We start from the raw sequence: 16,564 nt of genomic DNA on the forward strand, positions 1-16,564 counted from the left end.
GTGTTCTGCAAAGCGGTCCCCGAGTCTCCGCTTGGTTTCCCCGATGTAGAGGAAGCCACACCGGGTACAGCGGATGCAGTATACCACATTGGCAGATGTGCAGGTGAACATCTGCTTGATGTGGAAAGTCTTCTTGGGGCCTGGGATGGGGGTGAGGGAGGAGGTATGGGGGCAGGTGTAGCACTTCCTGCGGTTGCAGGGAAAAGTGCCGGGTGTGGTGGAGCTGGAGGGGAGTGTGGAGCGGACAAGGGAGTCACGGAGAGAGTTGTCCCTCCGGAAAGCAGATAAGGGTGGGGAGGGAAAGATGTCTTTGGTGGTGGGGTCGGATTGCAGATGGCGGAAGTGTCGGAGGATGATGCGTTGGATCCGGAGGTTGGTGGGGTGGTACGTGAGGACGAGGGGGATTCTTTTTTGGTTCTTATTGCATGGACGGGGTGTGAGGGATGAGTTGCGGGAGATGTGGGAGACACGGTTGAGGGTATTCTCGACCACTGAGGGGGGGAAGTTACGGTCCTTGAAAAACGAGGGCAACTGAGATGTACAGGAGTGGAATGTACGGGAGAATTAAATGTACTGAAATGATACTTTTTGTCGAATACAAACCAAATCTTTTCTTTTAAGCATAATAACATTAACTGAATTGAAACATAATCATTTTATTGTAGCATTCAGTCTTGTGTTTATCTGAATATTTCAAAATTGAACTTTATACAGGCCTGCATGCAACTCTTCTGATACGTGATCCAGATACTGGGAAAATGCAATCAAACTTCGATCACAGAATTATTGAGCTTATTCGTGAAGCTAAATGTATGATAAAAATGGGTCTGGATGTGCCCGAGATAGCCAAACGTTTGCTAAAGTGTGAAAATGCATTGAAATCTAATTATGATCTTTTGAAGGTAAGTTGTGTTTTGGAGATTTATGTTTTCATGAAAATTTTATTTGATGTAGGTTGTATATTACAGTTTCTATTTATATTCTAATATATAATACAACTTCATTATATTGATTCATGCATATTCAGAACATCATGGATACTGATATATATTAAAGAGATACATGAATTTGCAATTATCTGTGAGAATAACATACAAAACTTCACATTAAAAAATATATGCTGAATCAAATTACTAAAAAAAGTACTGACTAACTGCCACTTTGTCCTGAAAGCAAAATATACTTTAAACTACAGAAGTATCCGCTTGGCCTGTTCTTTTTCTTTTTTTCTCCCTTTTTTACTCCCTTCTATGGTTTTCTTCCCCTCTTCTGTCTTCTTGGATTCTCGACCTTAGACACCCACCCCTGGCTTCCAACTCGGCTCCAAAGCGGCATTGGCAGCCAAGACCGGGGAAGCCAGTGACCACCAACCTGGAGCGGGGACACCAACGACCAACAGCCTGAAGCAAGGAAGTCAGCGACCGGCGTGCCCAAGTGGGGCCACCAGTGGCCCAGAGCAGTGACGCCGACGAACAGTGGCCTAAAGCGGAGAAGGCAATAACCAGAGTGCCCAGAGCAGGGTCTCCAGCAAGCAGTGTGCCCAAAGCGAGGAAGCCTGCAACCAGCAGCCCAGTGCAGGAGCAGGGGCAGCAGCGTGGTGCGCCTGCCTTCATTGCTCAGACCTTTGGTGAGGCCTCTTCTGGAGTACTGTGTGCGGGTTCTGGTTGCCCTGTTATGGGAAGGATATTACTAAACTGGAGAGGGTTCAGAAAAGATTTACCAAGATCTTGCCAGGAAAAGAGAGTTTGAGTTGTAAAACTAGAATGGAGGGATATATGCCAGACTCAGGCAGGTGGGATTAGTTTAATTTGGGAATATGGTTGGCTTGGACTATTTGGACGAAAGGGTCTTTTCCCATGCTATTTAACTCTATGACTGTCTGTCTCTGTGTAAAGAATTTCCCCTCAGATCCCTTTTAAATCTTTCCCCTCTCATCCTCAATGTATGCCCTCCAGTTTTGGACTCCCCAACTCTGGGGAAAGGACCCTGATAATTCATCTTATCAATGCCCCGCCGTATGGTCACCTATCAGCCTCCCATGCTCGAGGGAAAAACGTCCCAGCCTATCCAGCCTGTCATTATCACTCAAACCTTACAGTCATGGCAGCATCCTTTTAAATCTTCTTTGCACCCTTACCAGTTTAATGACATCTTTCCTCTGGCAGAGCAATCAGTATTGTACGCGGTATTCCAAATTCGACCACACTAATGTCTAGTGTAGCTGTAACGTGACGTCCCAATCCTGTACAAAATACTCTGACCAATTAAGGCAATTGTGCTAAATGTCTTCTCCATCCTGGCTACCTGTGATGCCACATTCAAGGAACTATGTATCTGCACCCCTATGTCACTCTACTTGTCATCTCTTCAAAAGAATTCAAGTAAATTTTTTAGGCTTGATTTCCCCTTCATGAACCCATGCTGACTCTGCTTGATCGTATGATGTATTTCTAAATGTTCTGAGATTTTTTAATTCACTCATGGTATGTGGACGTCAGTAGCTAGGACTACATTTATTGTCCATGCCTGGTTGCCCTTGAGAAAGTGGTGTTGTGCTGCCTTCTTAAACTTTTGCGGCCTGTGTGCTGAAGATAGACCCATTAATGCTGTTAGGGAGGGAGTTTCAGGATTTTGACCCAGTGATACTGAAGGAACGGAAATTTATTTTCATGTCAGAATGATGAGTGAATTGGAGGGGAATTTGTAGGTTGTGGTGTTGCCATGAGTCGGTGGCCCCAGTCCTTCTAAATAGGAGAGATCATGGGTTTGGAAGTTGCTGCCTAAGAAGTCTTGGTGAATTTCTGTAGTGCATCATAGGGATGTTACACATTGCAACTGCTACTAAGCATTGGTAATGCAGGAAGTGGATGTTTGTGGCTATGGTGTCAATCAAGCAGGTTGTTTTGTCCAGTGTAGGTTATTTATTAGAGTCTTCAGTCACCTGAGAACTCATATTTAGTGTGGAAACAAGTCACCCTTGGCCATAAGGGATGGTCTAAGAAGAAGACTGGCTGCAAACAGTAGGCTGCTAACTTCTTCAGTGGCTTCTTGTAACATTGGGGAACAGCAATCAGCACTGTGGCCTACTGCTCAAAAGGAGTGATGATCCAAATGTCTGGCACCATTCTATTGGTTGTGCCCTCTGCTGCCTGTTATGGGCCATCTTGTCTTGCTTCTCTTCCATAATGAATGTGTAGATCTCGTCATGTTAAGCATTTACCACTTTCACCACTGGTACAGATTAACAATGTTGTTAACAATCAACAAGATGAACTACAACAATTTAACAAGTTTTCTTCAAGGTCATCTGACAAGCCCACAGCCTCTACCACTTAGAAATACAAGAACAGCAGGCAGAGTGGAATAACACCACATCAGAGTTCTCCTTCAAATCACACAACACCTGATTTGGAAATATTTCTTTGTTTTTTCATTGTCACCAGGACAAAATCCTGAAATTCCCTCCTAAATAGCAATGTAGGTGCTCTTATACCCGATGGACTGTTTAATTAGGTAGCTCACCACTTTCAAGATGGGCAATGCATTCAATCTGTGCCACTGATGTTCATATCCTGTGAATAAATATGGAGTTATGGAGTAAGTGGGCATGGTGGCTATGAGAGTGTGGGGAAAATTCTATTTTCATGTTAGGAGTCCCACGAAACAAACTATGAAAAGGTGGTACCATCAAATAGACACAGCAGCAATTAGGCCCTGATGAATTTCAATAATTTAGGAAAACATCAGGAGTAGACCATTGGTGCTTTGAGCCTGCCTCAGCATTCAATAAGATCATGGCTGATCTGGTAATGGTCTCATTTTCTATGTCTTGTCTGCACCAAAACCCTTGAATCTCTTATCTGGCAAAAAAAACTATCTAACTCAGCCATCAATAAAGTTAAAGATCCAGGCTCAACTACCTACTAGAAAACAGGATTCCGTACATTGAAAACCCTCTGAAAAATATTCTCCTCTTTTATCTTAAAAGGGAAATCTCTTCTCCTATAGTTATGCCCTGTTGTTTTAGTCATCCCCAAGATGTGAAACATGCTCCTAATATCCACTTTATCTATTTCCTCAGGATCTAATAAATGTGAATAAGAACAGCTCTCAATTCTTCTAAATGCCATTGGATATAGGCCTGCTCAATGTTTCTTCATAAGATAAGCCCTTCATTAATGTAGGACCCGAGTGAACTTTCTTTAAATTGCTTCAAAGCAATTATTATCATCTTTTAATATAATGAGAACAAAACTGCACATCAAATTGTAGATGTGGTCTCATGAGTGCCCTGCACAACTGTAGTAAAGCTTTACTGTGAAATAGAGAAAGGCAGAGTATTATTCAAATGGTGATTTATTGGAAAATGTAGATGCACAAAGGGATCGAGGTGTGCTTCTACCTCTGTCAACGAAACTAAACAAGCAGATGCAGCAAACATTTATGAAGGAAAATGGTTTTCAGAGGATTCAAGTTTAGAAGTGGGGATGTCTTACTGCAGTTATACAGGGCCTTGGTAAGACTGCACCTGGAATATTGCCTGCAGTTTTAGACTCCCTACCTAACAGGGGGTATATTTTCTATAGAGGATGTGCAGCGAAAATTCACTAGGCTGATACGAGGGAGAATAAGACTGTGAAATGGAGAGATTAATTCAACTGGACTGGCATTCACTAGAGTTTAGAAGAATGAGAGAGAGTGGCATGGGTGACATGGTGACTCAGTTAAGGATGGGCAATAAATGGGCAATTAGGGATGGGCAATATACATTGGTCTAGCTAACAACGGCTGCATCCCATGAAGTAAAAAAAAATGCCATTCTAGAAATGGCCTGAGAACTGAATATTCAAGGATGTAAATGTTTAGGAAGTATAAACCAGAAGTTAAAGGAGATGGAGATGCTCTGATGAAAAGGAAGTCACAAAGGACCATAGAGCTGCTCTCTCATTAAAGCGAGGTCATTGTTGGTTGCTTAACCTGAGGGCCACCACGCCTCAAACCAGGGGGAGAGATTGAGAAGGATAGTCATTTATGGCAATCTCAGCCAATGTGGGAATTGGACCCATGCTGCTGGCATTACTCTACATCATAAATCAACTATCCAGGCAAAAGAGCTAACCAACCCCAGACAATAAGAAATGGGATCAATATATTAGTTAGAAAGGATCTCAGATTGGAAGAACAATGTGAGTTATTTATATGATACCAAATAGTAGAGGTTATGTGAGGGCATAGTATTAATTAGGAGATCAGCAAAGCATGTAGCAGGGCAATGCAGCTATCATGGGTGACTTCATTCTGTATATAGATTGTGTATGAACATGAGAATTAGGAGCATGAGTAGCCCCTTGAGCCTGCTCCACCATTTTCGTATGTTCATAGGTGATCTCATCTTGGCTGCAACTCCACTTTCCTGCCGACTTCCCAGAACACTTCAGCCCATTACTAATTAAAAATTGGTCTGTCTCCTCCTTAAATTTATTCAATGTCCCAGCATCCACCGCACTCTGGGTTAGCAAATCACACGGATTCATGATGCTTTGAGGGAAGAAGTTCCTGTTCATCTCTCTTTTAAATCTGCCAGCCCTCAGGCTAAGACTGTATGATCTCTTGTTCTAGACTGCCTTGAATGGGAACATTTGCTCTGCATCTACTTCATCAATCTTCATTAGCATCGTTTATATCTCAATTAGATCTCATCTCATCCTTCTAAACTCCAGAGAATATAGGTCTAAACTGTTCCATCTCTTCTCAGAAGACAAACCTTTCATCTCTGGAATGAATCTAATGAACCTTCTCTGAATTGTCTCCAATGTAATTACATCCTTAAACCAATTGAGCACGAAAGCTATTGAGTCTCTGAGTTGTGTTGGGGATATTTTTTTTTCTGGAGCGGTATGTTGAGGAGCCAACTAGAGGACATGCTATTTTAGAGCTAGTGATATTTAATGTAACTGACTACAAAAGCAGAGTGGACGAGGGTGAATCAGTAGATGTTGTGTATCTGGACTTTAAAGAGGCTTTTGACAAGATTCCACACAAGAAATTAGTAATGAAAATTAAAGCTCATGGTACCAGAGGTAATGTATTGAAATAGATAGAGAACTTGTTGGCAGACAAGTAGCAGAGAGTTAGAATAAACGCGTCCTTTTCAGAGTGGCAAGCAGTGAAAAGCAGCAAACAACAGGGTTCAGTACTGGTACCCCAGCTGTTCTCAATATATATTGATGATTTAGACAAGGAATTGAATGCAATATCTTTAACTTTGCAGATGACACTAAGCTGGATGGCAGTGTGTGCTGTGAAGAAGATGCTAAAAGGCTGCAAGGTGACTTGGACAGTCTGGATGAGTGGACAGATACTTGGCAATGCAATATAATGTGGATAAATATAAGGTTATCCACTTTGGTGGCAAAAACAGGAAAGAAAATTATTATCTGAATGGTGGCGGTTTAGGAAAAGGTGAGGTGCAACGAGACCTGGGTGCCATGGTGGAACAGTCGCTGAAGGTTGGCATGCAAGTGCAGCAGGAAAGCTAATGGCATACTGGCCTTTATAGTGAGAGGATTTGAGATAGGAGAAGGGATGTCTTGCTGCAGTTAGACAGGGCCTTGGTGATGCCATACCTTGAATATTGTGTGCAGTTTGGTCTCCTAGTCTGAGGAAGGACATTCTTTCTCTTCAGGAAGTCCAGTGGAGGTTCACCAGACTGATTTCCAGGATGGCAGGACTGACAAAGAAAGAAAGACCGGATCAACTGGGTTTGTACTCACTGGAATTTAGAAGAATGAGGGGGGATTTCATAGAAACATATAAAATCCTGCTGCGACTTGACAGACTAGATGTGGGAAGAATGTTCCTGATGTTGGGCAATTCCAGATCTAGGAGTTACAGTCTAAGAATAAGGGGTAAGCCATTCAGGTCTGAGTTGAGGAAGAATTTCTTCACTCAGAGTTGTGAACCTGTGGAATTCTGTACCAGAGAAAGCTGTTGGGGCCAGTTCATTCGATATATTGAAGAGGGAGCTGGACGTGGCTTTTGCGGCTAAATGAATCAAGTTTGGAGAGAAAGTGGGAATGGCTTACCAAAATTGTATGATCAACTGTGATCACATTGAATGGTGGTTCAGGCTTGAAGGGCCAAATGGCCTACTCCTGTACCTTTTTTTCTATTTTTAAAAGGGATAATTAACAATCTTCCTGAAAAATAACCTTCAGTGATGACTAACCACAATATGATAGAATTTTACATTTTGTCTGAAAATGATGTAGTTTAATCTGAAACAAGGGTGTCAAGTTCATATAAGTTAAATTATGGTGGTATGCAGTACAAATTGGTTGAAGCAGATAGGAAAATGCACTGAAAAGCATGTCTGTACAAAGGCAATGTACGGACTTTAAAGGACTCTTATATGACTCACATTTCACTTATGTTCAGATATATATTCCTTCGAGGTACAAAAACTCAAGAAAGATCAGTCAACCATAAGTAACAAAGAAAGTTCAGGATTGTATAGGACTAAAACAACAGGCCTAATGCCTGAAAAATTGCTAGAAAAAACAATATGTCTGATGGATTAGGAGGCTTTCACAATGTAGCAAAGAAGAACAAAGAAACTGATAAAGAATATGTAAATGCAACCTAGCAAAAGGCAAAAATAGACTGTAATAGCATGCATAGATACATAAAAAGGAAATGTTTGACAAAAACATACCTGGGTTCATTAAACAAAGAGTCAGGATAAGTTATAATGGGGAATAGAGAAATGGCTAAAAAGTTAAATTCTTACTTATGTTACAGAGAAGGAAAGGTTAAATGAAAGAAAATCCCTGATATTCACTTAATAAGTAAGAAGTAACAACTTATTTATTTAACCCTAACAGTGAACAATTTAGCAGAAATACTTACAAACCGAACAATTCCCCCTTAACTTCTGACTATTCCCTAACTGAACTAAATTCTACTGGTATGCTATTACAATAAACACAATTCCCACTTATATAAACCCAAGTAATAATAAAATAAATTAAAACAGTCTCTTAAAGTCTACACGCCTTTCTTCTGCTGTTCTCAAGTCATAAACACCTTTCTTCCACTGATCCCGCTGTCAGGGATGTTTTCTCTGTGAATTCCTCTGTGAGGACTCTTAGCTAGAAGTGCTGTGGTACCTTTTATGGATAAATGATGCTTTCTTAGAGAGTTTAGTGATTTCTTGTGGGAGCTAAATGCTTATTTCTTAGATGGTGGTTCGCTTTCACACCAATTTTCAAAAACCCTCTCCTTATATACCTTGGATGACATATCAATTTTCTTACAGTAGCATTGGTCCAAGGTTGTCAAAACTATCAGATTTAAATTCAATTGGCTTTCAGTCTCTAAGTGCTTGATTAAATTAATTGGCTGATTCCAGCTAGTTGCCAAAACATCAAACAAGCCTAAGGTTTCCAATCACACAGCCAATTGATACATATCTCAATTTCAGAACTGACTGTACATCTTCAGCTATGTACAGACTTTTTTTTTCTTGTATAAATCTCTAAGCTTAGAAAAGCACTTTACCTCTTAAAGGAACCACACACTCTTCTTCCTTATCATTTTTTTACAAACAAATTCTAGTTTGCTGCTTTCCTATTTACCATTATTCTACACAACTTCATAACACTTTTTATTTCTATTCATTTGTGGGATGTGGGCATTGCTGGCTGGCCAGCATTTCTCGCCCATTCCTAGTTGCCCTTGAGAAGGTGGTGGTGAGCTGTCTTCTTGAACCGTTGCAGACCCACAATATTATTAGGGAGTGAATTCCAGGATTTTCACCCAGTGACAGTGAAGGATCTTATATCTGTTTTGACCGAGAAAGATACATGAAATCTTTCAGAACTAGAGATCCAAGTGACTAGGGAAAATGAGAAGTTGCAGGAAATTAGTATTAGTCAGAAGATTGTACTGGAGAAAGTAATGGGTCTAAAAGGTAATAAATTCTCAGAGCCCGGTAGTATATATCCCAGGTTTTTGAAAGCGATGGCCAGAGAAATAGTCAATCTTTTGGTGATTATCTTTCAAAACTCTATAGATCTGGAATGAATCCCACAGATTGAAAGGTAGCAACTGTCACCCCACTATCTACAAAGTGAGCAAGAGAGAAAACATATTTTATTTCTTGTGTGCTTACTGTTTCATCACATGCTGTGCTGCTTTTAAATACTGTCTAGTCAACTCACCCACTCTATTTAATCTTTCCTGAAAATTTGACAAATAGTGCAAATATGTGGTCTCTGAACTCTGACTCACCAATTTCTCCTTAATTAATTTCAGTAGTCCTCTCACCTCATGCCCAAAAACTAATTTAAATGGACTGAATATGGTAGATTCATTTGGTACATCCCTAATTGCAAAAAGTACAAATGAAATTCCTTTATCCTAATCCTCTGGATATACTTGTCTATAAGCCCTCAACATGGTCTTTAAAGTTTGTTGCCACCATTGATGCTCCCTGCGATTGTAGATGGTATGCAGTAGAACTGAATTGTTTTATTCCTAAGCTATCCATAACTTCCTTGAATAATTTTGACGCAACATTTGACCCTTGATCTGATTGTATCTCTGTAGGTAGTCTGTATCTGGTGAAAAATTTGAGTAAGTCCTCTACAATCCTTTTAGCTGTGATATTGTGCAATGGAACGGCCTCTAGATAACTAGTGCACACATCCATTATTGTCAACAAATACTGATTCCCAGTTTTTGTGTTAGGAAAGGGTCCTACACAATCAATTAAGACCCTTGTAAAATGTTCTTCAAATGCAGGAATGGATATTAAAGGTGCTGGTTTTATCACTGCCTGAGGTTTTTCAATTACCTGACACGTTTGGCAAAATTCAAATACATCCTTACGCAGTTCAGGCCAGTAAAAATGTTTTTGTATTTTGGCTTGATTTTTCCTTACTCCCAAATGACCTCCTAATGGTAATTCATGTGCTACCTGCAACACCTCCTTTCTATGACATATCGGTAATACAACTTGATGAACTTCTGCCCATTTCTCATCTGCCTGAATATGTGATTGTCTCCATTTCCTCATCAAATGATTTTTAAGATAGATTTTTAAGATACATTCTGGGATACATTCAGATTCTTCTCCTATGTATGCTTTTTGATTCAACTGTTTCAGTTTTTCATCTTTCTGTTGTAATTCAGTTAATTTCTCTTGAACTAAAAATATCCACTTTGTCCTCCACCTCTTGTTTTTTTCTCAACCACTTGATCAACCATGGTCTCTGATAATGGTATTTCAATTTCCTTATCTTTATTCTTTGAATTTTCCTCCTGCTTCAACTTGTGGCTTTGTGACCTTGTTATCGCACAGTCAGGAAAAATCCCAAGATATACTTCCTGTAATACATCAGTTGCCTGATTTTCCGCTGGCTTTTCAACCACAGTGGGCAGCCCTCCCATCTATGATCCAGCTATATCATTACCAAGTACAAATTGTATTTCTGGAGCTCAGAGTTCCTCAAGTACTCCGACTACCACTTCTCCACTTTTCACTGGACACTCCAACCTCACATAACATAACAGGGCACTTCTCATCTCACGATAAATTCCACATATTACCACTTTTTTCTGGCAATACTCCTTCTAAATTACATATCTCCTCCTCTTTCAACATCAAAGATTGGCATGCTCCTGTATCTCTTATATTGTAATTTCTTTGCCTGCTCCTCCTGGCATGTACAAGTAAAGCTTACCCTTGCAAGTTCTGGTCTCCCTGCTATAGGAAGAATGTTGTGAAGCTTGAAAGGGTTCAGAAAAGATTTACAAGGATGTTTCCAGCGTTGGAGGGTTTGAGCTATAGGGAAAGGTTGAATAGATTAGGGCTATTTTCCCTGGAGCATTGAAGGCTGACGGGTGACCTTATAGAGCTTTATAAAATCATGACGGTCATGGATAGGGTAAATAGACAAGATCTTTTCCCCAGGGTGGGGAGTTCAAAACTTGAGGGCTTAGGTATAAGATGAGGGGGGAGAGATTTAAAAGAGACTTGAGGGGTAACCTTTTCATGCAGAGGGTGGTATGTGTATGGAATGAACTGCCAGAAGAATTGAGGTGGCTAGTACAATTACAACATTTAAAAAGCATCTGGATGTATACATGAATAGGAAGGGTTTAGAGGTCTATGGGCGAAATGCTGGCAAACGGGACTAGATTTATTTAGGATATCTGGTCGGCATGGACGAGTTGGACTAAAGAGGCTGTTGCCATGCTGTATACCTCTATGACTCTAAGATCTGGCACTTTCTTCTCAACCAAACCCAAACCAGGTTGTATATTCTGGTGCAGCTTTTTAGTTTCTACTGTGCTTTCCTTTACCACTTCAACAAAACTCACTGGCTTCTCATCCTTTCCCATATCTGTCTTCCCAGTGCTCTTTTTAAATCACCAACACTGTGACTTCATTTGGCCTACTTTATTGCAGTGAAAACACCTGAGCCTTTTTAGTTCTCACCACCGCCCCCCCCTCATGAGTTTCCTTTTTACCTTGTGGTAAACTATCTTCACTATCTTTAATAAGCTTTTCCCTTACCACCTGAGGATTTCTCCTTTCCCCAGTTTCCCCATGCCTCACAGATTGATATTGATATTGGAAGCCAAACTTTGATTTATGAACCAAGTGATAATCATCAGCCATTTCCACTGCTAATCTTAGAGATAGCAAGATTGAAAGTCCTCAAGCCAATTAAAGAACCAAAGCCATTAAATGGTCAGGATGAGCCAACTAAGCAATAACATTAATGTATTTAAAAGGAAGCTGAACAAGAATATTGGTGATGGAGAAAGGATTTGAAGAATTTGCTGATAGTTTCAAGTGAAGAAAATTAAGAGGAATGTCATATGGATAATACACACTTGAGAAGCTTGATACCATCCTGGATAAAACAGACCACCTGATTGATACCACATCCACAGACATTTATTCACTCCACCACCGACACTCAGTAGCAGCAATGTGTTCTATCTATGATATTCACTACAGAAATTCTTTCTTTTAAGCTGGCAGCTGTGGGAGGAAATCAGCTGGAGAATTGGAACATTCAGGAAACATATGTCACAGGGTTGCTTCATTTAATCCTGCCTAGTAACTAGTATAGGGCTAGTTGTAAGTTTTTCCACAGACTAGACTTTAAACATGAACTCTGCTAGTCTCTCCACAGATGCTTTCAGATCTGCTGAATTTCTCCAGCAATTTCTGTTTTTTATTTGAGACCTCCAGCATCCACAGTGTTTTATTTTTATTTATTACACTAGGCAAGGGATCAATGGAGATGTAGAGGCAGACATTTACGGAGATATTTCAAAATACACAGAGTAAACATAAAGAGTCATTGAGTCATGCAGCACAGAGACAGACCCTTCGTTCTAACCAGTCCATGCTTACCAAGTTTCCCAAACTAAACTGGTCCCACTTGCCTGTGTTTGGCCCATATCCCTCTAGACCTTTCCTATTCATGTACCTATCCAAATGTCTTTTAAATGTCTAACTGTACCTGCATCTACCACTTCCTCTGGCAGTTCATTCCATGTACAAAACATTGTGTCAAAAAGTTGCCCATCAGGTTCCTTTTAAAATCTTTCTCCTTTCAACTTAAAAGTACACCCCTTGGCTTTGAACTCACTCATCCTAGGGAAAAGACCTTTGCTATTTATCTTATCTATGTCTCTCATGATTTTATAAACCTCTTTAAGGTCATCCTTTCTACTAAAAACATCAAAAGGGTATTCCCAACATTCATGATTAACTAAAGATGTATGGAAAAGCATCAAACTTAAGGAAAAAATATTCAGCTATGCTAAGATGAGTGACAGGTCGAGTAATTGTTAGATTATGAAGAATGGCAGAAAAGGACTAAAAGTTTAATTAGGAGGAAGAAATTAGGATTTGAGTGGAAGGTACCTAAAATGTAAAAATGGATAGCAAGAGTTTCTATAGGTATTTAACAAGGAAAGAGTAAACATCTAGACAGTGAAATAAGGGTTAGTGGTAGAAAATAAGGAAATGACATACAAAAGGAACAAATATTTACTTCTGTCTTCATTTAGAAATACAAAAAGAATCAAATATTAGCTGTAATTCAGGAGGTGGAAAGGAGGGAGGAGCGTGGTGAAATTATAATTGTGAGGGAAACAGTACTAAGCAAATTGATGGAGTTGCAGGTCAGCAAATTTCTGGGTCCAAATGGACTTCCCATAAGAATCCAAAAAGGTAACATATGCACAGAGAGAGATGTGATTATAACCCTAAATGAATCATTTGAATCTGTCTTCACAAAAGAACAAATGATACAAATATTGTAGTTAAGGAGAGGAAATGTAGAATTTTAGATATGATAAGTGTAGAGAGAAAGGAAGTTGTAATGGCATTTGCATCCTTGAATGTAAATAAATCACCAGGGGTTGGCTAAAATACACCCGAGGCTGTTAAAAGAAGCGAGGGAGGAATGGACAAATGACTATCAAGTGAACTTCAACACAGACAAATGTGAGATATAATATTTTGGTAGGAAGAATAAGGCATGCATGTATTACTTGGAAGGTACAGTTCCCAATGAAATGAAGGGACAATGTTAAAACCTACATCACAGACCACAAGTAACTAAGGCCATTAAAAAGAGTAAGCTAGGCAATAATGCTAGATAGATAGAATTGAAAAGTAGATCATATCTATGATGAACTTTGATTTAACTACTTTTAGTGCACTGTGTTATGGCCCCATAGAAATGATGCAGATGCACTGGAGAAGTTCAGAGAAGAGTTACAAAATTGATACCACAAATGTGTGGATACATATATCAAAACAGGATTGACATCTGGTTCTATGTTCTCTTGAAGAAAGAAGTCTAAGCGGTGATCTATTAGTGATATTTAACTATTTTATAGGTTTTATAAATAGATACAAAGGGAACTTTTTTAGTGAAGAATAAAACTGCTCACCATCTGTATAAGATAGTCACCAACAGATCCAGCAGAATATTCAGAATAGATTTATATGTCCAAAGATTGGTGAGAATGTGAAACTTGTGACCTCAGGAAATCATTGAAGTGTATAGTTTCGAGATGATCCAGTGAAGCTGTGTTTGCTTCCATCTGCAACTCCTCTTTTAATGAAGTAGTCTCTGCTTGCGTGCTAGAAGAACTGTGTGCATTCAGTTTTGAACTGAAAATTGTTAACACTCTAGTTACACATGAACAATGTAGGTTCTGTCTCAAAGCAAAGACCCATCATATTTACATTCAGTCAAGTGGAAGCAGGAGAATTGCTATTCAAAGACTATCAGTGGATATGGTCTCCTCCTCAGTGCTTTACTCCTTGTATCTCCTGAAATTCTGCTTGTGTTTTCTTTGTTGCTCCCACTGACACTCTATTCCCAAAGACTGTTTTATCAAACCATCCATTATTTTTGGCCAGACTGTTTTTGAATGGAAGTGTAACAACAGAACTATCTAAATCTCTCTCCACATAAACTTGAGGACCAAGAAAAATACTTTGAAATCAAATGATGTCCAGAAATAATAAGTTAGAAACTAACCTGTCTGTGCAGAATGATATCTTAAAACAGTGTAAGTAAAATTAATATTTTCCCTTTATACACTTCTTCATTCACCAAGCCTTTATGTCTGCATACCAGTTAGCACCAAGCTTCAAAGTCAAGCTCTGAAAAATAAAAACACAATTTCTAGATCTGTGTGTGCAAACTTAACGGAATTTTTAACTGTCGTTAATTTCCTCAGTGGGGAGAATAGAATAAGTTTGAGTTATTTTCTTTAAAGAATAGTGTAATTGCAAAAATCAGGCACATTTTTTCAGAATGAGAAATTAATTTGAGTTAGAGTTGACTAATGAAAACAAAGACAATTTTACATAATTAAAAGTTCTCTCATTTATATTTCTGTAATCAGTCTACTCTTCAATTATTTGAGAGTGTGTGCCAAGGAATTCCGTCTGAGTATGTGACACTGATAACACCAAAAATTAATAAGGTGAGCACTGCATTGTGTAAGTAAAATTTATATTTTCCTTTTATACATTCACCAACAATCAAAATATAAGGTATTCATCTTTACTTTCTTTTGTCAAAGTTGATAGGAGATTGAAAGCCCATTTATGCATTAATTTCCCTATCTAGTGATGTCCAATTTACTGCTAGTGATTTTTTAGTATTTTAAGTTGAAGCAATATTTCTTAAAGTGTCAAAATTTATTATGTGCTCATGGATCATCACAAACTCAAGGTGGAGATAGTAATGATGATGAATTACTACTCCAGAGGCCCAGCCTAATGCTTTGGTGGAATAGATTCAAATTCTACCATGGTAGCTCCTGGAATTTAAATCCAATTAATTAATAAATCTGTTATTGAAAGGTTGATGATGACCATCAAACTAACAATTGTCTTAAAAATCCATTTGGTTCAAGCTCATCCAAAACTGTGTTGCCAGTATCCTAAATTGCATCATGTTCCTTTAACTACTTGCACCTGTACTTGCTGGCCAAAATGGCACTTGTTTAAGCAACACCTCAATTTGCAAACTCCCATTCTTCTTGCTAAATTTTACATGATGTAAGCCTTCAACACATAACAGTAGTGTTGTAATGAGGTCAGCCAGGTGGACCTCATAGAATATGAGTTCGATCACTGGGGCTGTTAATTTGGTCCAAACAGGGAGTCGTGGCTGACAGAGTTAAACAGGAGCTCAGAAATCTTGATCACTCTAAGAGCTAGCTTTGAGAGAGCCAGACCAGTGAAAAGTTGTTTTGCCACTTACTCCAGAAATTCGCACGCCACTTATCTTTCGGTTGGGGTAAGCATGTCTGCTAACATGCTGTTATTTGGGAAGCTTGACTCGTTCGAGCTTGCCGTCAAAGACTGGGCCCAGTATGCAGAAAAAATGCATTATTTTTTCTAGGCAAATGGCATTGGGGCAGGTGAAATTCAACGAGTAATTCTCCTGTCAGCTTGTGGATTCACAGCTTTTTCGGTTATTAGGAACCTTACATTCCTGAGGCACCAGATACTAAAGCCTTTCAAGAGTTGATGGATTTAGTTAAGGAATATTACGACCCCAAGTGTCATTTAATTCTGAGATGCTGTCAGTTTTACTGGGCAGTTTGGGAACCGGGGTATCTGTATAGGGATTTTTGATGAGGTTAAGATGACTGGAAGAAGCATGTGACTTTGGTTTAACCCTAATGAGATGATGGGAGACTGTTTGCTATGTGGGATTTATGATGTAACCATGCAGGGAGAAAGCAGGAGAATGGGGTTGAGGAACTTATCAGTCATGATTGAATGGCAGAGCAGACTCGATGGGCAGAATGGCCTAATTTCTGCACCTATGTCTTATGGTCTTATCTTTTTAACTTTATTTCCATTTTTCTTACTTATATTCTGAACAATTGTAAGTAATGTAAATTTTTTCCCTTTATTTCTGTATTTTGTACCTAAGATGGTGCCATATGGGACAACATAGTAATCTTTTCATCATAGACCTGTACTTCTGTACTTGAGTAC

General features: G+C 39.3%; 1 protein-coding gene across 1 annotated transcript in view; it reads left to right on the plus strand.

Annotated features, from left to right (window-relative positions):
- The window catches only part of LOC109930964 (dynein axonemal heavy chain 8-like), a 2,199,840-nt gene that overhangs the window by 1,530,858 nt on the left and 652,418 nt on the right, over positions 1-16,564 (plus strand). Inside the window, 2 exon segments of the mRNA XM_048596622.1 lie at positions 715-902; positions 14,953-15,033. Coding sequence (XP_048452579.1) covers positions 715-902; positions 14,953-15,033 — 269 coding nt within the window.

Source organism: Rhincodon typus, chromosome 5 (genome assembly GCF_021869965.1).
Source record: "Rhincodon typus isolate 14 chromosome 5, sRhiTyp1.1, whole genome shotgun sequence".
NCBI lineage: Eukaryota > Metazoa > Chordata > Chondrichthyes > Orectolobiformes > Rhincodontidae > Rhincodon > Rhincodon typus.